The following is a 22,180-nucleotide window of genomic DNA, read 5'->3' as shown; positions in this document are numbered from 1 at the left end:
GGTTGATTCAAATTAATTTGCCGCTTAAAATTTGACACATATACTGTTTACTTTCTTAAAACAATATTATAATTTAGCATTTCTTAACCAAGCCAGGTGTTATTGGACTATAACTGTGAATACGAGGTGACAAATATGAAACTATGGTTCAGTACATTTTAAGGACACCTGATTAGTAAAGTGTGCTATAGGTCTTTATAGTAAACAGTATCCTATGGTAAAAGTTAAGATATGAGGTGCTTAGTTTTGGTTGACAAGCTGAATTAATCCAGATAGTATAAGATTATATATGAATGCAACAACTGTGATTTGTTGAACAATCTACAGTTGAACAAAATGTGGCTTAGAACTATGTGTGAACCCAAATGGTGGAAAGGTTCACACATTCAGGTTTTTTCTTTAGTTTGTCATCCTTACTGGATATCCTTGTAGAGGAATTGTCGTGTCCCACTCCTCCTCTGACGGACAGGTCTGGGAAATCTGTATCAAGCGTGGCCACGAAACCTCTGCAGCTTTGCCAAATTCCTGTCAGAGTTCTCAGGGCAGGCAGGAATCCAAGGTGTGACTTCAGCAACCAGATGAGACTTTGCCTGACTCAAGGAATGCCAAAAAGCAGATCCTTTATATAGGCCGTGGGATGTGGCTCCATGACTCAGCACTTATCCAGGCCTGTCCCTCCCTTCCTTTTGCTGATGTCGCCTCTCCATTCTCCGGAAGCGGGGATCTGTCCATGTTTTGTCCTCCTGCTCAGCTGCCGGTAATTCTAGCTCGTGGCTGGCTTCTTGCTCACACGGTGTAGGGGGGAGGTTTATTTGCTTAGTCTGTCCGGGCATGGTGCCAGGGCTGGGGGCTGGAGGCATGCCAGGCCATTTTTCTTCACTATCGGTCTCTGGCTCAGATAATAGGAGATGGGAGGGGCCCGGCTGAGGAGAGGGGGACGGGCGAGGCACAACAGGAATTGTCTCACCTGTGAAAACTGGATTCTGTATAGTGACAGCTATTTTAAACTATTACGTTTTTAAATCTTAACCTCCATTATCTAAAGTAACATGTTATCTGAATTCCATGTTTTGAATGGTTCAAGACTGAGGTGGTTAAGGGCGTTTCTATGGGTGCCCTAATCATTTTATAATATAGCCAAACATGGGCAAATGGAAATTTAGATTGTTATACCTAACATCTCGTATTACTATAGTATGGTTTTATACAATTGTATATCGTAAGGAAAAAGGAAAAAGTAGAATTATGGTAGATAGCTTGTGTTCCACAGCTTTTTGGCATTGTGCATCTGTGCTTTTGTGAATACACATGTTCATGAATTCAATTGATGGCTAATTGCTATAATTTGGTAATAACATCATGAAATGCGAAAATATCAATCTATTATACCCAGCTGTTATGTAAGTAAATTAAATTTTAAAAAATATCCTTTCTTACTTGAGCATATCACAGGGTGAACTCTGGATAAATTAGTGTTCATATAGAAGACCAAGGTAGGAAAGGGTATCCTGACTGATTTAGATACTTCTACCTCTATCTCTAAATTAGTGTGTTTATGTGCATCGACAAACACATCCATACATATATTTTACATGAATTCAGTGCCACGATATTTTCCATTTAGAATTTGTATTTTCCCATTATATTTTCCACCTTTTTTTAGCCACTAGAATCTATTAAGGTAGGACAGAATAGATGCTCAATAGATGATGGTAGGACCAAGAACCATTTTTCTGCAGAAACTTTTATTGTTTTTGAAAGAATAAATAATTGATGAAAAGCCCAATATGGAGACAGAGGTCTTATTCATTATGGTTTAATATTAGGTGAATTTGAGACTAGCCAATTCCATTTCTTTCCTTCCCTTTTCTAGCATGGCTATTAGCAGTGGTGGGATTCAGCCAGTTAGCACCACTTCAGGAGAACCGGTTGTTAACTTTCTGAGCAGTTTGGCAAACTGGTTGTTGGAAGAAATCATTAGCCAGATTGTTAAATTACCTCAATCCCACCACTGATTCCCACCTCACTCCAGGGAAAGGATACTGCAAAATCCCATTCCCTCCCCACTCCTGGGGGAAGGATATTGCAAAATCTCCATTCCCGCCCCACTCTGGGGTCAGCCAGAGGTGGTATTTGCCGGTTCTCCGAACTGCTCAAAATTTCCGCTACCGGTTCTCCGAACTGCTCAAAATTTCCTCTGCCATTTCTCCAGAACCTGTCAGAACCTGCTGGTAGAATATCTCTTCTAAGATGATTAGCCCCACTGCGACTAAACAAAGTTCAATGACATGACAAGTTCAATTATTCAGCAGTGCCTGGCCATTTTAAGTGAACATGTGAACTGGGCATTCTAATACTTGTTGGCCATCCCACCTGGAACAACACATTTAGCATTGCTACAAAAGAGCGCTTTGTGCAGTCAGTCCTTGACTTACAACAGTTCATTTAGTGACCGTTCAACATTTACAACGGCACTGACAAAAGTGACATGGGGCTGGGTTTTTTTGACATTTATGACCATTGCAGTATCCCCATGACATGATCAAAAATTCAGACACTTGTCAACTGACTCATATTTATGACAGTTATCTCCGGGAGGGGTGGAGAGGGAGGGTCACTCGATCCACTTTTGCAACCTCTTGGCAAGCAAAGTCCATGGGGAAGCCGGATTCACTTAAGAACCATGTTACTCACTTAATAACTGCAGTGATTCACTTAACAACTTCGACAAGAAAGGTCATCAAATGGGACAATAGTCACTTTGGGGGGGCTCAATTGTAGTCGTAAGCCGAGGACTTTAAAGGCGAGCTCTGGTTACTCATGCTTCGCTTTTGCCTGGATTGCTTCTGCACCAGGGGTGGGCTGCCGGGGGTTTGGGAGAACCTCTAGCTAAGATTCTGTGCAGTTCAGAGAACCCCCAAATCCCACTGCTGGCTGGCCCTGCCCACCCTGCCCCACCCCTTCCAGGAGTCCCCACATGGCCCATTTTGGATGCAGGTAAGTTCAGGGCACGCACAGAGGCAGTGGAGGGCAAAAAATGGGCTCCCAAAAGTTTGGGGAGGCCAGAAACGGAGGGCCATTTTCATGTAAAAAGGAAGTTGAGACTCTAGAAAGAGTGCAGAGAAGAGCAACAAAGATGATTAGGCGACTGGAGGCTAAAACATATGAAGAACTGTTGCAGGAACTCGGTATGCCTAGTTTAATGAAAAGAAGGACTAGGGGACACATGATAGCAGTGTTCCAATATCTCAGGGGTTGTCACAAAGAAGAGGGAGTCAAATTATTCTCCAAAGCACCTGAGGGTAGAACAAGAAGCAATGGGTGGAAACTAATCAAGGACAGAAGCAACCTAGAACTAAGGAGAAATTTCCTGACAGTGAGAACAATTAATCAGTGGAACAACTTGCCTCCAGAAGTTTCCAACACTGGAAATTTTTAAGAAAATGTTGGATAGCCATTTGTCTGAAATGGTGTAGGGTTTCCTGGCTGGGTAGAGGGTTGGACTAGAAGACCTCCAAGGTCCCTTCCAACTCTGATATTATTATTATTATTATTATTATTATTATTATTATTATTATTATTATTATTATTATTATTATTATTATTATTATCATCATCCTCCCGGAGGCTCCAGAGGAAAGCCTCCGGAGCCCAGGGAGGGCAAAAAGCCCCCCCCCACTTGCCGCGGAACAGTAGGCTGACTAGGCCACGCCCACCCAGCACCCAGGCAGAGAACCCCTTGCTAAAAATTTTGAAGCCCATCCCTGGCTATTAGGAAGGGTTCAGAATAAATTGTGTACACACATACTCTATTAACCTTTCTCAACCACTTGCAATCTCTTCAATTAAAGTAAAAAAAAACATTAATCATAAATTCATAAGCACAATTAATGTGTTAAGTATAAAACTTATTCTTAATTTAGCAATGATACTAAAATTATTTACCATATTTTTCAGAGTATAAGACGCTCCAGACTATAATATGCACCTACCTCTTTTGGGGAGGAAAACAAGAAAAAAAATTCTGCCTCAGCCTCCCAGCATCCATCTGGTATTCATCTGGCCTGGTCGCTGTAGCCCATTTGCTGCGATCCGTTCGGCACCACCCATTTGCTGCCGCGACTGCAGCCCGTTTGCCAGCAACACAGCCCATTCGGCACAGCCCGTTCGCCACTAGTATAACCCGTTTGGTGCAGCCCATTCACCACGGTGACAGCCTGTTCAACACGACCTGTTCACTGCCACTGCCACTGCCACCTGTTCCCTTCGGCATGGCCCGTTCGCTGCTGCCGTGGCCCATTTACCATAACCCATTTGGCATGACTTGTTTGCTGCGGCCTGTTTGGCATGGCCCATTCACCACCACTCATTCTATGTTGACCATTCGCCACCGCTGTGGCCCGTTTGGCGCAGCCTGTTTGCCACCACTGCGTCGCTGTATAAGATGCACCGAAAATTTCATCCACTTTTGGGGGGGGGGAGTATGTCTTATACTCTGACAAATATGGTAATTTGAGACTATTTCAATTTATACATAGTTGTATCTTAGTACTCAACTGCTTTGAAACTCATTGAATTTGGTAGTCAATGCATTTTGACAGGAAAATTTTGTCCTGTTACTCAACATACAAGGTAGAACTTGTCAATGTCAGTTGCCTTGTGACTCACTATATTATTCCCCATAGGAAAAAATTGTTTGGTACTCATCATTCTTGGTACTCATCACACCTCCCAGAACCAATTTACAATGAGCACCAAGTACCACATATTTTTACAATGTATTTGTACATTTTTCTTTACTTTAGAATGAAAACTTTTAGAACCACAAGAGAAATGGAATCAATTCACACAAACAAATTAGAATCAGAATGACCTCCTACATTCCAGTTTCTAATTGAGGGGATTCTTACCAAATGCTTGAGGAAGACAATTAAACCGCAGGAGAAGTCTGTTTCTATAGAGACCATGCCTTCTCCCCACCCTCATGTCCCACTGCTGAAGTCTCTTGCCTTAATACAGGCAACTTGAGTTTTAGGAATACTGCCCTTCAGTTTTCAGGAATATGTTTATCCTATATGCCCACAATCTGGTCCTCACTGACTGCTACAGATTGCAATGCTTATAAGCATTGATTCTTTGTCCAAACTGATTTGATGAACATTATATCTAAAACAGTAGAAAAGCATGTTAGAAAAACCTGTATTAGCTTGTCACAAAATGAGTGGAGATAGCCTCCTCTCCACTGAGTTTGCTTCAAAACCATCCCTTTGCTTCAACCATACCATGCTACTTACGTATTGATAATGATGCTGTGCTTCTTGCTCTTGCCATCCTGGTTATTAGTCATTTCTGACATGATCAAGTTGTTTCCACGTCCTGAATATACTATCTGTCTCCCAACACAATGGCAGAGAGAACACTGAAGCTGTCAAATAAGCAGCAGCTCTTATTGCCAGTATGCCAGCACTCTGAGAAATAAGATTCAGCAAATGTCTAGGCCACTAGATTTCTGTTTTAAAATCCAAATTAGGTACAAAGCCTGACTCCCTCAGCAGCTACTGTTGAAACAGGAAACTGTTTACGTGGTAACCATAGTAGCCACCTTTTCCCCACGTAGCTATATGATTGGCTGAAAATATGAGAAAGCCTGGATGAAAACCGAGATTGGATAGCCTTTATTTGCATTTTTTCCCTCTTTGTTATTGCAGGGACTTAGAATCTACTCCAAAAATGTTATTACTATTGTTTCAGTAGTTTCAGATTTGAAAGTTCTGTCTGCCTTTTATTCCATCTAAATAAAAGGGGAAACTATGCAACTAAACCTTTTCATAAATTTGATTTGCTCTCATCCACCGATCCTGTATTTTGAAGTTTACTGTATTGTATTATACTGTACTGTACTGTATAAGCTATAGTATATACTGTATTGTATATTTCACTTGTATCAATTGTTGAACAAAGGCCAAAAATTGGGGCTACCCTTAAAGAATATGCAGAAGCTTCAGCTGGTGCAAAATGCAATGGCTCAAGCAGTTCTGGGTGCTAGTTTCTCAGAACATATGATGCCTCTGCTTCATGGCTGCATTAGTTGCCGTGCAATTCAAGGGGCTGGTGATTACCTTTAAAGTCCTTCACAAATTGAGACTAGTGTTCTTATAGGACTATCTCTCCCCAGCGGTAACTCTCCCATTAGATGTGCCAAAAGCAGCATGCTCGGGTCACAAGGCATTAAAACATTGGCTTTGTTGTCAAAATAATACTGATAATGTAGGCCTGCCCACTTTTTATATTGACTGTTTATATTGACTGATCATGTTTACTTATAAACATGACATATTTCTTCAATGCATATGAGGCAAATTGTTTATAAATTCATAAATAAAAAATCCAAAGAAACAAGTTTTATATAACAAACATGCCAGTTCAGGAATCATATCCGAAGATAAGGATCTTCTCCGATTATTTCTTCTGTCATATATGTGTTATATACTTTCTTCCTACAGATCTTGCACTACTGGTTTTATGTATTTGATTTTTAAAAAGCCCATTTTCATTACTTTATACGTAACTCAAGGCTGCAAACATAACTAACACTATCTCCTCTTCCTATTTTCCCCACAATAACCCTGTGAGGCTTAGAGTAATTGGCTCAAAGCTGGTTTTTCATGTCTAAGGCAGTACTAGAACTCAGAGACTCCTGGTTTCTAGGTCAACTTCTTAACCACTACACCAGATTGGTTACCAGATGAGCCTATTTTCTGAAAATTATATTGTTTCTTTTTGTTTACTTTTTCTGAAGATGCAACCATTGCTGCCTTCCCAAACTAATATTGCATGTTATAGTCATTAAGATTCCCGTGTCTTTTATTTTATCACGTTTTAACAGAGACTATAATACCTAAAGCAATTTCAGTGGCAGTTAAGCTGTAGATTTTCATTATAGGACTGCATCAAAAATTCAGAATAACTAAGCAAATGCAGTTCTTCACTTTCAGCAAATAATTTGCAGTCTGGTTCAATGTATCTTCCAATGGGGCTGGCATCCATATTAGGCTATTATCATAAAATAAGCAATTTATGAGTGTATCTATGATATTTAAATTATTTATACAAGTTTTGCCTTCAGCTGAGAATTCCCTTTTGATTAATATTGCTGTTAAAGACTGTTTCATTTCCTTTTACATTTTCATTGAATGTTTGCTAATTAGCACTGACATTCAAAAAGTCTTTTTTATGCACTAAATACAAGCTTGATGGACATTACCTTGTAGATGACCCTCACCCCGTCAAAGACCTTTGGAGTTTTCATATTAAACAATCTAAGTGCCAAAGCCCACTGCAACTACATCGCCAAAAAGGCTTTAAGAGTTGTAAACTTAATCTTGCGTAGCTTCTTCTCCAGAAAGATTACACTACTAACCAGAGCATACAAAACATTTGCTAGACCAATTCTCAAATACAGCTCGCCTGTCTGGAACCCACACCTCATTTCGGACATTAATACAATTGAGCGTGTCCAGAAATATTTTACAAGAAGAGTTCTCCACCCCTCTGATCACAACAAAATACCTTATGCCACCAGATTTGAAATCCTGGGTTTAGAAAATTTAGAACTCCGCCGCCTTCGGCATGACCTAAGTATAACTCATAAAATCATCTGCTACAATGTCCTTCCTGTCGAAGTTTACTTCAGCTTCAATCGCAACAATACACGAGCACACAATAGATTTAAATTTAATGTGAACCGCTCCAATCTTGATTGTAGAAAATATGACTTCAGTAACAGAGTTGTTAATGCCTGGAATGCACTACCTGACTCTGTGGTCTCATCTCAAAATCCCCAAAGCTTTAACCAAAGACTATCTACTATTGACCTCACCCCATTCCTAAACGGTCTATAAGGGGCGTGCATAAGAGCACCAGAGTGCCTACCGTTCCTGTCATAATGTTCCCTTTGATTGTATCCAATTTGTATGGTTATTTCAGCTTATACTTATATATACTGTTGTGTTTGACAAAATAAATAAATAAATAAAAAATAAATGCAACTCAAGTCTGTGTGTTTCTTCAAGAGTCATGTCTTTCAAGTGAAATAGGGCTGGATCTATTCAACCCGTTTCTGATGGTATTTTGTAGTGAATGTTCAATTCAGTGAAACTTACTATAAATCATGCATTTAATAGTTAAGTAGTTAAAACAATGAGATTTTACTTCCAAGAACATATTAATTGGATTGGGTTGAGATACTCTTCTCTTGCTCCATATTTGTTTATGGAGACATATGTCATTTATTGAAGCAATGGAATCTATAATGACAGTGAACCAGTTTTGAAATGAAACCTCATTAATCAAGGCTACCAGATCTGACCTTTATTAAATCTAGAAAAGCACTAAATATTGGGGGAAAATATAAAACACTCCTTTTATGCTATTAATATCACAAGATATTTTCATGCAAAATTTGATACACTTTTCCGTAATCATTTAAAAAGATCGAGGTGCAACTTAAAACTATTGATGCGCATTGCAAAGGTGAATTTGTGTGCTAGTTTGCTCATAGTGGGCTCAGATTTGAAATCAGAACAGGGGACCGACAACGAAGAGCCAGAGCCAGAGCCAGCTTCAGCAGTGCCAACAATGGGCAGTCAGCTCCAGACAGATTACTGTCTGAGTAAACAAGAGGTATGGCAAAACAGCAAACAGCAGATACAACTGCCATCTGAAGACAACAGTGCAGAATGACCACACCTTCCCAATGCAGAAGCTCAGTAGGGTGGAAAGAGAGTGGAGCAAAGGCAATGTTCCCTCAGATTCTGAGTTCCAGCACTTTCTTCCTCTTTTCTGTTTTGTGAAAAACTTATCAAATCAGATCAGGCTATTGTAATTCAAAGACACTGAACAAATACAGAGCTGAAATAGACACACCTTTACTCCTATTCCTTACCCAATATATTATCAACTAGTTTTATGCCTCAGTTAATTGTTTTGCATTTTTACTGCACAGAACAACACTAGCAGAAAACCAGAAGGATGAGAAGAACGGAATCCAGATGATGATGAATTTCTACAAAAATGGGCAATATTTCTTTTCTTAGATATTCAACTGAACAATTTGTGAAAGTTTTTCCGATCTGCTTGCTTTCTGAATTTGTAAAATTCAATTTACAATTTACAAAGTTTTTTGATATGATATCTTCATTAGGCAGAAAACTGGTGCTGGAATTAAGATTATCCTCATTATAATTTAATAGAAGACTTCGGGACATTATGCTGCTGGCCTTTTAATGTTTACACATATCGTTTTTAGGGTTTTTAATGGTCCTGTAATCCCTTGGGATAGAGTTGGGGAGGCTAAATGGAACTGAGCATTTACTGGTCAGATGTCCTTCCTGATGCCTATGTGGAGTTCACAGCAGATATTTTCTTTGTGCACGCCACAAACAACTGCCACTACTTAGGATCGAACTCTCAACTTTCTGAGTGGGAGGCAAATGTCTTCACCACTAGGTCACCACTCATATATAGTTTTTAGTATTTATATAACTATACTTTAGGCTGCCTAAAACGAATTAGGAGTGGGCAGGAAATAAATTTGCTAAATAAATACAGACAGACTTTATGAATAAATTTAAGCTTAGTACTGTATTAAGCCATAGGAAGAGAAGCAATTTGGTTCAGAGGTTAAGATGATGGCCTAGAAACCAGGAGACTGTGAGTTCTAGTCCCTTCTTGGGCATGAAAGCCAACTAGATGACCTTGGACCAGTTTCTCTTTCTCAGCCCACGATGTCAGTGACAAACCAGTCAGTCAATTCTTGTTGCAACCAATGGGATCAACTCAGTTAGAATATAGAATCATAGGACTGGAAGGGACCTTGAAGGTTTTCTAGTCAAACTCCCTGCTCAAGGCAAGCTTACATCATCCCAATTAAATGGTTGTCCCATCTATTTTTGAAAATCTCCAGTGATAAAGCACACACAACTCTGGGAGGCAAGCTATTTCATTGATTGTTCTGCCACAAAATTTCTCCTTGTATCTAGGTTGGGTCTCTTTTTAATAAGCTTCTACCCATTACATCTTTGTCCTCACCTCATGAAGTGGTAATCAAAAGTCATACATTTTTATTGTGCATCCCAATTCCATTATGTTTACTTACTTGTGAATTCCTTTAGGTTTACAATTCTACTACCTACAAAAAAGCTACAATAAATTTCAAAGTAGATGTGTACTGGATTGTGGTTATTCAGTGGACACACGCTGTTGACTATTTGCAACAAAATGTTTGATGTTTCTATGATCACGCCACAATATCTTAGCAATTTCAAGAGTGCTGCATTCCTCTGAAAGAACTTTTACAATTTTTGTCTTTTCAGAGTCAGTTAAAACTCTTTTTTAGCCCATTTTGCCTGAGGAAAAGAAGCTGCCTAATAATTATGCATACCTTGATATAGGGTGTTGATCTCTTAGGCCAGTAGTCACCAACTGGTGATCCGTGGACTACTGGTGGTCCACGAGAAAATGTTGATGGTCCTCAGTAAAATTATTTGGATTTTTTATATTGCACTAAATCAGGGGTCCTCAAACTACAGACCCTGGGTCGGATACATGCAATGAAGGTTTGTGCTGATACAGAGTCTCCCCCTTCAGGGTCTTTTTGTATGGCTCGGAGGCAGAAATTCCAACAGGGTCTGCTTCAGCCTCCTGGTGCAGGGCTGTGGGTGAAGACTGGAGTGAAGCACTGCTGGTGGCGAAGAGCCGGAAGGTCTTGTTCCAGTGGGACTGCATCATGGCCTGGAACTGGCTGACCATCTCAGCCCACTGAGCCTCCAGGCACCTATACCTGGCCTTGCACTCCCACAGGTCTTCCCTCTGCTTGGAAAGCCTATGCTCCTAGTACTCAGCAGAAGTGAGATGCTTCTGCTGAGCCTCCTTCTCGGTCAGATCCAATTTGAACTCAGCTGTTTTGCCAACTCTTTCTTGTAGTGGCTGCTTAGCTCCAACAACTGCTTCCTGTTCGGGCCCTAAGGAGCCCAGGCCGACAGGTGAGGAGTGGCTGTCAGGGGAGGGGCGAGTAGATGCTGGCGAAGCGCCCCTTGATGTGAGTGACATCGAGTTGGCCATGCCCACCCAGTCACATTATCACCTAGCGCCTACCCAGCCGGTCATTAGGCAGATCATATTAGTGGTCCGCGGGATTTAAAATTATGAATTTAGTGGTCCCTGAGGTCTGAAGGTTTGGTGACCCTTGTCTTAGGTCACACCCACCCTCATTACACAAATACACATCACCTGATCTGCTTATATCCAATAAGCATTCAAGTTTATACAGCATACAACACTGACTCAAAAGAACATCACCATCCCAATTACAAATTAGGGATAATTGTTTATGGCATATCTATGAAACACAAAGTATCAGGACTTGCATACAACAAGATCTAATGATATATTTTTTTTAACTTCCTACCCAATATCGGCACTGTCTATAACATTCTTCAAATGTCCCTTCTATATAGTTGGTAATTCGTAGAATAATTCTGCAAGAAGACACATTAAGACACAATGAAACCACATCCTGGATTTCAACATTAAAAGAAAGATTGTACAGCAATGCACTTTTATGATTATATTGAAAATTCCACTGCTTTCATCTTTGCATTTACAGTGCAACATTTTATCTCCTGTTGGAAATCCTGCTGAGTTCAGCAGAATTCAATCTTACGCATATTTATTGGAGAGTGCAATAGTTGCATGTAACTAGATCCCTCGCATCCTGGACATAAACTGTTTCAACTCCTACCCTCAAAACGACGCTATAGAGCACTGCACATCAGAACAACTAGACACAAGAACAGTTTTTTCCCGAAGGCCATCACTCTGCTAAACAAATAATTCCCTCAACACTGTCAGACTATTTACTGAATCTGCACTACTATTAATCGTTTCATAGTTCCCATCACCAATCTCTTTCCACTTATGACTGTATGACTATAACTTGTTGCTGGCAATCTTATGATTTATATTGATATATTGATCATCAATTGTGTTGTAAATGTTGTACCTTGATGAACGTATCTTTTCTTTTATGTACACTGAGAGCATATGCACCAAGACAAATTCCTTGTGTGTCCAATCACACTTGGCCAATAAAAAAAAAAAATTCTATTCTATTCTACTAGAGACTGTCCCACTGAAATCAATAGATACAAAACAGGCATTGCTGGGATTTTTTAAAATAATGGTTTAAAGCAGGGGTCTCCAACCTTAGCAACTTTAAGGTTTGTGGACTTCAATTCTCAGAGTTCCTCAGCCAGAAAAGCTGGCTGAGAAACTCTGGGAGTTTAAGTCCACAAGCCTTAAAGTTGCTAAGGTTGGAGACCCCTGGTTTAAAGCATGTGTCAAACTTGCAGCGTCACATCACCATCAAATGACATTTCATGACGTTTTTCCCATTCACTGAGCTGGGGTGGGTGTGGCCTATGTGAGGCACATCCGGCCCATGGGCCACCAGTTTGACACCCCTGAGTTTTTTATTTATTTATTTATTTGAATTTATATCCCGCCCTTCTCCGAAGACTCAGGGCGGCTTACATTGTGTTAAGCAATAGTCTTCATCCATTTGTATATTATATACAAAGTCAACTTTTATTGCCCTTAACAATCTGGGTCCTCATTTTACCTACCTTATAAAGGATGGAAGGCTGAGTCAACCTTGGCCCTGGTGGGACTTGAACTTGCAGTAATTGCAAGCAGCTGTGTTAATAACAGACTCCTTAGTCTGTTGAGCCACCAGAGTTAAAGGGTCTTCTTTACATCCTTAACTATGCTAAACAGCTCTGGAAATTTTCAGCCACAAAATATCAGAAAACCCAGGGTGCTTTGTTGGCACTGTCTCACCAAACTTTGATGGCTCTAAGAACTCCAAAAAGGAATTCATTTTGCACTGAGGGGGGATGGTTTGCAAATTGCTGAGTCCTAACCTGAGGCCCCTCCCCACAAGAGCAGAATGGCAAACTATAAATTAGTCACTTTTGTCTTTGTTTCCTATGACTCTTGCGTTCTTGGCTCTTTTCACTATGTAGCCTTTTAAATATACAGGTAGTCCTCAATTTATGACAATTGAGTCCCAAATTTTTGTTACTAAGCAAGACAGTTGTTAAGTGAGTTTTGCCCCATTTTACAACTTTTCTTGCCTCAGTTAAGTGAATCATAGCAGCTATTAAATTAGTAACACAGTGGTTAAGTGAATCTAGCTTCCAAAATGACTTTGCCTGTCAGAAGGTAGCAAAGGTCGATCATATGATTCTGGGACACTGCAACCTCATAAATATGTGCCAGTTGCCAAGCATCCAAGTTTTGATCATATGACCGTGGAGATGCTGCAATGTTCTAAGCGTGAAAACAAAGGTCATGTCGCTACTTTCAGTACTGTTGTAACTTCTGTCATTAAACAATTGGTTGTAAGTCAAGGACTATCCATATGAGATAGATCTCAACTTACAACCACAACCGAGTCCAAAATTTATGTCAAGTGAGAAATTTGTTAAGTGAGTTTTGCCCCCTTTTACCACTTTTCTTGCCCCATTTGTTATGTGAATTCACTGCACTTGTTAAATTAGTAACACAATTGCTAAGTGAATCTGGTTTCCCCATTGACTTTGCTCGTTAGGTCACAAAAGGTGATCACATGACCCTGGGACACCGCAACCGTCATAAATGTTGGTCAGCTGTCAAGCATCCAAATGTAAATCACATGACCCTGGGTATGCTTCAGTGGTCATAAATGTGAAAAACGGTCATCAGTCACTTTTCTTCAGTGCCGTTGTGACTTCGAACAGTCACTAAATGAACTGTTATAAATCGAGGACTAGCTATGAGGTAATAAATAAATGCTACAAAACTAAACTAGTTCAAGCAGAAGATCCTACACCAGCCTACACTGGGGGCGGGGGAGGGGAGACCGGGTGAGCCCTGATCTTCTCTTCCCGCCTTTTCGAAAGATAAAAGGCAGCGGTAACCTGCTCTGGAGCGGGTTTAGCGTTTTCCCCATCATGAGTCCCTCCCCCTCCCTCTTCTTGCTTCTTCCGTACCGCGTATTCGCGATACGGAAAGCGGCTGCGGCTACTTATTTGACCCAAGTCTGGAAAGAATTTGGGCTCCATTCTTTTACCGCGGGGAAAATGCGCGAAAGGAAACGTGCGAAGAGAGCGCCGAGGGAGGGACGGGAGGGGGGGGGGATAACTTTGGCGAAGCGGAAGCTTTTGACTCACCCCAGCCCATCTGGGCGGGTGGGTTGAGCCGCGGTTTTGTACAAGGTGCTCATTTAAAAAAAAAAAAAAGAAGAAGAAATGAAATTGGGCGGCTCCGCGTTACGTTGTGGAGACTCGTCGTCCGCCCAGAGAAGTCGGGACCTCGGCCCTGGGTGTGGACTGCGCGTGCGTAGTCCGTTTAAAACACCTTTCCCACCCCACCCCCCCTCACTCCAAACGGCCTCAGTCCCCGAAAAGACCGTTTCTGTTCCCGTGCTCGGGGTGGGGGTGAAGGGGGCGGGGGGGGGCTGAAGCGCCTTCCGCGAGCGCGACGCCGGGAAACGGACGCCGCCGTCTCGTGACTGAAGCGCTCGCGCTGGCAGATAAAGAGAAGGGCGAGCAGGCAGAGCGGGCGGGCGGGCTGAAAGCGGGCGGGGGAGCGGAGAGGCGGTGTCGCGGGCGCGCCCACCTCCTTTGCGCGGTGACGTTGGGCCTCTTCCTCCCCCTGGTGGCTTCCCGCTCCCTCCTCCCTGCATCCACTGCTGCCGCTTCCCAGAGCCTGTGACCCATCGCCGCCGCTGCCTCCGCCGCCGCTCCCGCAACCTTTCCGTGCCATTTCCTCCTCTCCGCCGCGGCGGCGATGTGATTCCCCTTCTCCAGGCTCGGCCCGCCTCAGCTGAGCGGCGAACATGGCGGAGGTAAGTGAGGGAGAGTCGCGAGTGGCGGCGAGGGGATGGAAGGGAAAGGAGGGGAAGGAAGGAGGGAGACGAGGAAGAGGAGAGGAGGAAGAGGAAGAGGAAGAAGAAGCGGCGGCCGGTGAGGGAAAAGACAGAGGAGTCGAGTCTCGGGCCAACGGGGAACTTGTTGCGCTGCCGCTGCCCTCCTTTTCCTTTCGCTTCCCCCACAAGTTAGTTACAGAGATGAGAGGAAGGTCCCGAGATGGGCCTGGGTGGCGTCTTGCGCCTAGAACTCGCGGGGCCCCCGAGTCGGGGAGGACGCCCCGGCCCTGCGGGACCCCGGCGTGGCGGGAATGGGTTGGGCGAAGGGGACGAGAAACGTTGACATGACCCCTCTCGTTTCCTTCTGGGATATATGTGAGGTGCCTTCCTGGTGAACAAGAGAAGAGAAAAAGGCTGCTGCTTTTCTTCCTGTTCGGAACAGTCTGGATTCACCCAAGTTGCCCCTTTATTTGTCTCCCTCCCCCTCTCCCTTCAGCAGGAGAATGGGAGATCTGGGGAGACCCCAAAGCTTCGTGGGGTGAGTTGGGGAGTCAAGAGAGGCTTATTTTGCTGAAGCGCCTTCTCTCTCTCTCCCCCCTCCCTTCCGATGGTTGGGTGTTTTAACACAGTCTTTGAAAGTCTTTGAAGTGGGGAGAGCTCTGTGCTGCTCCAGCATTTGGCAGGATACTTTTCTAACAGGTTGTAAGTTCTTGGCTTGTGGACCCTGCAAAAGGCCATTCTCGGGCTGGGCTGGGCTGGGCTTTGAAATTTGCCAAAACTGTTAACATTTGTCGCCCCCCCCCCCCTTTGAAATTCAGAAGCTCAAAATGGTGTTTTAGACTCTCAGGGTAAGGTTGAGCAACTTATAAGACTTGCTCATGGTGGCTGGCTGCTGGAGGGGGCAGCACCTGTCCAGCTTTTTGTGGGCGTGTAAGCTAGGAAGGGACTGGCCTGGTGAAGAGTTGGATGGAAGACCACTAAGGGATACCAAATCTACAGGGTGCAGAGGAAAGTTAAACAAAACAAAAAAAATCCAGGAAAAAAAAATAGCAAACCATTTCTGTTTTGCTGCCAAGAGAAAAACATATGGATGTAATTGAGCTTGTCTAGGAAAGCTTATTTTAATCCTTTACACTACCATATTGGCCTTTGATTGATTCCCACAAGTAATGGGTATTGTTCGAAAATTGATAGTAGTATAGTTTACTGGCATCTGAATATTCTTTAAAACATTGATGTGTTTGGGGATTTTTTTTGGTACAAGGAAAACCTCTTAAAATCTCTTATCCCAGCTTGGATGAATTGTTTATCTCAAAAATTGATAACCTGTTTTAGCACATCTTTGAAAAGAAGCATCTTTCACCACTCTTCTGCTTAAAAAGTTACAATTATTCCATGTGGAGCCAAATAAATACAGTGCTTTGATGCCTGTGCTGCCTCACCTTTGCTCACTTAAATAAGATTGTGTCTGTATGACATTTTTGTTTAAAATGATACCGAAAATGAAAACATGTAAAATAAATTGGTCTATATTTTCAATTTTATTAATATGTGAAAAAATAGGGAAGCTCATCTCAGGACAGGCGAGATAGCAGTTTTCAGATATCCATCGAAATGATAGAAAACAAGGAAAAGATCAGAGAATATTAATCATTTTAGTTGAGATTCAGAAAATGAAACTGATTAGTTTCATGAACATGTGGCTCATGTTCAAACTTGCCTCTTCACAGTTTCCTTTTTGAAAACTTAATGGTTTTTACATCTGTTTGATACAATGAGTTAAAATGGTTATACTTAACTTTTCTTTGTTTTAATTACAATGTTGAAAGTTTCTTCTGTTTTAGTAGTAGCTTTTGCTTGCTTAGCTTTTCTAAATAAAGTAGTATACTTTAAAGCTTATCATTTATATAATTCAATTTTTAATAGTAGGCTGACAACTTACAGTGAATATGTCCTATTGTTTTCTGGAGTTTTGTATCTACTTGTACTTTTGTGTTAATTTTATACTTATTTAGTCAGTTTTATGCTGACTAAATAAAGTTTCTATTTTATTCTAACAGAATGGTGAAAGTAAATTCAATCGAAAATTGGAGCTCTTAATTATATGCTAGAGGAAGAAATATATGCATACACATGAACCATATTCTACATTACTTCTGAAAAAAGACTGCATTTTGTAGCAATGATCACTGCTAGATGATCAGGCTATCTAATGATTTTTCTTTTCCTCTGTTTTTTGTTATCAGAGGGATTCCTAAAGTAATTTACAAAGGAGTATATTTTTAAACAAAATCTTTATAATCAAAACCCAAAAAATAGTATATTAAAAATAGAAACAAATTGTAACAATTTCATTAAAACAAGATAAAATATTGAAGTTTTTTTCCTTTGGGAACATACGTTTACTGAACTCATCAAAAATTCTCCAAATCATTACCTGATCCAAATAAAGAGGCACTAAATAAGGCAAGCATTTCTGGAGAAAATATTTTTGAGCAGTATTACCATAACAAAAAAATCCTCAAATATGCATGAATGAGAGTATTAATAATATTGCTAGCTATTAATTTAATTATTAGTTTTTAATTATTAAAATATTTTAAAGAACAAATAATCTGATGATGTAGTGGTTTTTTATATATAGAATTAAACTATTGATTTTTAACTGGGAAAAGGTGTTGCATTGTAGAATGTGGAAAGTCATGCGTTGTTTTGACCTTTCTTGTCATACCCTGTTTCCCGCAAAATAAGAAATCCCCTGATAATAAGCCCAATCGGACTTTTGAGCGCATGGCAATAAGGCCAAGCGCTTATTTCAGGGTTCAAAAAAAATATAAGACAAGGTCTTATTTTCGGGGAAACACGGTACAAATTTTATACATTGTATTGGCTTTGCAAAGCTAGTTGCTTATGTTGTAAGAAAGAAAAGCAGGCTTTTCTGGTTTCTATAGTTTTCATTTTCCCAGACTAATCAATAAACAATAAACTAAACTATTTTTTCCCACTTGAGTAAACTAACAGGAAAACTACATTTGTAAAAGTTTTCAAATTTCTAAAAGCCAATAAAAGTTTTTACATTTTGTAATAAGTTTAGATCAGGGGTGAAATGCTAATGGTTCGCACTGGTTCGGGCGAACTGGTAGCAGCAGTGGCACATTCGGTGAACTGGTAGTAGTAGCAGCAATGTGAAGCTCCGCTCACCCACCCGGACGTCATTAGTTCCTGGTTTTAGCCAGGAAGTAACCTGTTTTTGACCCTCTGCACATGCGCAGAAGACTTTGCGTAATGCGCAGAGGGTCCAAAATCTCACGTGACACACATGCGTGAGCACTTCCGAACCAATAGGGAAGGTAAGTAGATTTCACCCCGGTTTAGATTAACTGCAGAGTTTTAATATGCATTCCTTATATGATTGAATCAATAGTATATGGGAAGTTAAAGCTGTAGAAAAAATGTTTATGGTAAATTAGTATCAGACTGATTGACAACTGCTTAAATAGAAAGTTCCACTTAGTGGTACGAGTTGGTTCAAAGTTATGGCAGCCTCTGAAAAAGGGACTTATGACCATAATGGTTCTTGAAATTACAACTATTGCACCACTCTAAAGTCACATGATCATAATTTGGGTGCTTGGCAACTGGCTCACATTTATGATGGTTGTAGCATCTTGCACTCATAGTCATGATTTGATAAATTCCAATCCGGCTTCCAACCAGCAAAGTCAATGGAGGAAGCTGGATTCATTTAACGAATGCTGTTATTCACTTAACAACCACAGTAAAAATGGTAGTACACTCCAGTTCAGTCACTGATGACTCGCTTAATGACCACATCACTTAATGACCAAATTTGCCACCAATTTGTGATCATAAGTTGAGGATCACTTGTTGCAATAACATATCAATATTTACCATGCAATTAAGCAATACAATACCAACTCTGAGAGAGGTGTTTAATTTAAATAACAACATAGCATCACAGAGTTAAAAGCAGGGGCATGCAAGGTAAGGCTTTTTCTCAGTTAAAAATTAATAGCTTAATTCTACAGAGCTCAGAAATACAGGATACTCCAGATTCTCCCTTGCTCCATACCTTCAATCTTTCAAAGAAATAAGCCTGGTCTCACAGTGCTCCAACAAGAGAAGAATGGCCTGTGAGGGTAGAGTTACTGTTACTTCATCATTCTCCACTGTTGTTCCCAAGTAAGCTGTTGCCTCAACAACAGTAGTAGTGCCATTACTGACAGTCACCTTCTAGTTGTCAGCCAGGAATGGGATGCTTTGTAATGACTAAGAGACTAAGAGGAGATTGTTGTGAGGCTTAAGCATGTTGTGACAGCAGCAGAGAAGATAAAGCAGCTCATGATGCCTCTCTTCTCTTTCTCAGAACCAATCTCAATTGGGAGAGAGTCAACAACTTAACTCTCAAATTGCACAGCTCCTTGTGAGAGTTTTGCTTTGAGGCCCAGAGAGCTCTAAATACACTGTATGTTCTGAAAATGTAGAGTATTTATTCATTGAAAGCAGAATGAGAAGGGAGAAATTTTGTTTCTTCTTTGGTAGTAAATTCTTTAATTATGCTACAGAATGTGGTTTCCAGTTATGATAATAAATTACCAATATTTATTTATTACATTCGTATCCTACCACAATTCAGATAGATTTTTGGCATTAACATTAATATGGAAATAAATGATACCTTAAATTTCCTGGTCTCACATAGTTTAGAACTTTGTAGATCAACACAAGTACATTGAATTGCACTTGGGAGCATAATAAAAAGCAGTGAAATGTTTGAAGAGCAAAGTAATGTGATGTGTGGAGCATATGCTTTCAAAAGTCTCCCTGCTGTCTTTTACACTAGCTCCATTTCCTGATATATAGTTTGTTATATAAATCAGGTTTCCCTAGGATGATAAAGTTAGAGAGATCTTGAAAATCACCTGGCCCAGTTCACTGTTCATTTTACTATTTTTTTTTAATGAAAGGATGCTGTTTTAGTATGCTTGACAGAAGGCTGCCTAGCTTCTGCTTCAATACATCCAAAGAAGAAGAAACATCTAACTACTTGAGGCAATCTGTTTGATTGCCAAACAGCCCTCAAATTTTGGAATATTTTCTCATTCTATTTATACATTTATAAACTATTTCAGTCAAAGTGACTCTAAATGATGATAAAGCAATTGCCAATGCATTGGCAATAAAATACAACAACAATAAAAGAAAATCAGTATCTTATTATGTTTTAAAATTATAACAAAGCATTCCTACACTAGGTATTCTATAATAGTCAGAAACCAAAGGTGTTCCAGAAAGCCAAGTTTTTAAAATCTTTTTGGAGCATCATGACAGTGGGAGCTACTCTTGCCTTGGAGGGGGGATGACAAACCTTTCCACAGGAGAGAAGCCCACTTCAGGGCACTCTTCCTTTGTACCTCTTGATTGGCTGAGCCTACAACTTTTTCCCCATATTTTTTTATCTCTTGGTATAGGAAACTGGTTACCTTTGGAGGTAACATGCTTCAAACTGCTATTTTCAGGGTGACTGATATGAAGAGATGAAACTCCATGTTCTATTTGCTAATGCCAAACTAACATAGATTTTGTCCTAATCCAGCTGGGTGTTCTTTTTTGAAATTACCGTATATACTCGAATATAAGCCGATCCGAGTATAAGCCGAGGTCCCCAATTTTACCCCAAAAACTGGGGTAAACTGGGGACTCGAGTATAAGCCGAGGGTGGGAAATGAGGCACCTACCGGTCGGCGAAACCCTCCCTCCCTCGGCCGAGAAGGCTGGCGGCTCCCCCGCCCCGCCCTCTCACTGCACCGGCAGGGCTTCCCCGCGCTAAAGCAAAAGCCCGCCAAGTTCGCGCCGGCCGGTATAATGTGAAAAAAAGGAAAAAAACAAAAACTCGAGTATAAGCCGTATATACTCGAGTATAAGCCGAGGGGACGTTTTTCAGCACAAAAAACGTGCTGAAAAACTCGGCTTATACTCGAGTATATACGGTATGTTGTTTATATTTCTGTAAAATTTAGAGTCAGCCCTGGCGTGCCTGGCAGCTCAAGGCTGCCATTCCGGTGGGGACAGGCGACACCAGGGACATTGAACCAGGGTGTTCCAACACGACCCACTGGGTGGCCAAGCTACGCCCACCACGCCCTATACCTGTGGGCCTCGGCTCCGTTGCTACTTCCATTTGGATTCCGGCCAGGCCTGGCGCTGCTTCCACAGATGTTGGGCAGCATGCTCAGCTGTGAGCTGGGAACAGCTGAGGGTTGGAATGGGCTCCTGTGCACTGGGCAAGCTTCAGCATCTAGCCGGCATCTAACAAGGAATCCGTTAAGGGGGGTAGAATACGTGCATGGTTGGTAGTGGGGCCGTGGGAACGTTTAAATGGTGATGGGGAGCACTGGACGGCTAGCCCTGACTTCATCTCACTGTATAGCACTTGGTGATGGTCAGATCGTGCTGAAGCGAGGAAGATAAAAGTACTACAGATCAGGAACTGAGTTTGAGATTACTCTAAAAATGGTGAAATCTCTCTCATATCTTATTATAGGTCTCCTGCATGAGCAGGAGGTTGGACTAGATGACCTCCACGGTTCCTTCCAATTCTGCTACTGTTACTGGTTAGGCTTCAAGCCTTTCTAAGTTTACAATTTAAGTTTGTTCTCTGACATGATGCTGGTTGGAAATTCTTAGACTTTCATCTTAAAATATGCAGCGGGCACTAGGATCATGAAGAATATTAAAGAGATGGGGTCACTCAGCTCAACCCACTTCATAGGGGGATTGTTGTGGAGAAAATAGATCTTTATATAGACTTATCTTGATTGTGTAAAATAAAGGTAGAATATGCATCTGGTAGTAAATAAGTAAATACCGTTGTCTTTGGAAAAGCTTTTCTGTTATAAACAAAGCAGTAGAAATTCCTAATTATAGTGCATCAACTTTGTAGTTTGAATAATTACAGGTGAGGATCAACTTGTTACCTAGATTTTGCCATACAGTTGATGCTATTTATCCTTGGCCAGTGGTAGTCTAGTAGTTAAAGTGTCTGGCTGGGGATGATCTTGAGCCCTAGAAAAAAGTGGACTATCACTATAATAATCCTAAAGGTATGCCCCTATAAATCATTGGAGATTGATAGGTAATAACTTCCTTTCATGACTTACTGTGAACTCAATATTTTTTTCAATCAGTTAA

The 22,180-nt window shown here is 41.0% G+C and overlaps 2 protein-coding genes across 6 annotated transcripts in view; one reads left to right on the top strand and one right to left on the bottom strand.

The window, feature by feature from the left end:
• DNAI4 (dynein axonemal intermediate chain 4) overlaps positions 1 to 14,747 on the bottom strand; it is a 46,647-nt gene extending 31,900 nt beyond the window's left edge. Inside the window, exon 1 of one of the 3 annotated variants that reach the window (XM_058178947.1) lies at positions 14,271 to 14,747. In XM_058178947.1, the coding sequence (XP_058034930.1) occupies positions 14,271 to 14,323 (53 nt within the window). In that variant the 5' untranslated portion in view covers positions 14,324 to 14,747. Of the gene's footprint in view, positions 1 to 417; positions 12,264 to 14,270 lie in introns of those variants that run through there. The other 2 variants (XM_058178946.1, XM_058178948.1) reach the window with 2 other exon arrangements.
• Positions 14,748 to 14,806: 59 nt separating this feature from the next.
• The window catches only part of MIER1 (MIER1 transcriptional regulator), a 74,680-nt gene continuing 67,306 nt past the window's right edge, over positions 14,807 to 22,180 (top strand). For 2 of the 3 annotated variants that reach the window (XM_058178958.1, XM_058178956.1), the window contains exon 1: positions 14,807 to 14,947. In XM_058178958.1, the coding sequence (XP_058034941.1) occupies positions 14,939 to 14,947 (9 nt within the window). In that variant the 5' untranslated portion in view covers positions 14,807 to 14,938. The remainder of the gene's footprint in view (positions 14,948 to 22,180) is intronic. The other variant, XM_058178957.1, reaches the window with a different exon arrangement.

This window comes from Ahaetulla prasina, chromosome 3, assembly GCF_028640845.1.
Source record: "Ahaetulla prasina isolate Xishuangbanna chromosome 3, ASM2864084v1, whole genome shotgun sequence".
Lineage (NCBI taxonomy): Eukaryota > Metazoa > Chordata > Lepidosauria > Squamata > Colubridae > Ahaetulla > Ahaetulla prasina.
Note: the sequence above shows the minus strand (reverse complement) of the source record. Positions and strands in the feature narration are given on the sequence as shown.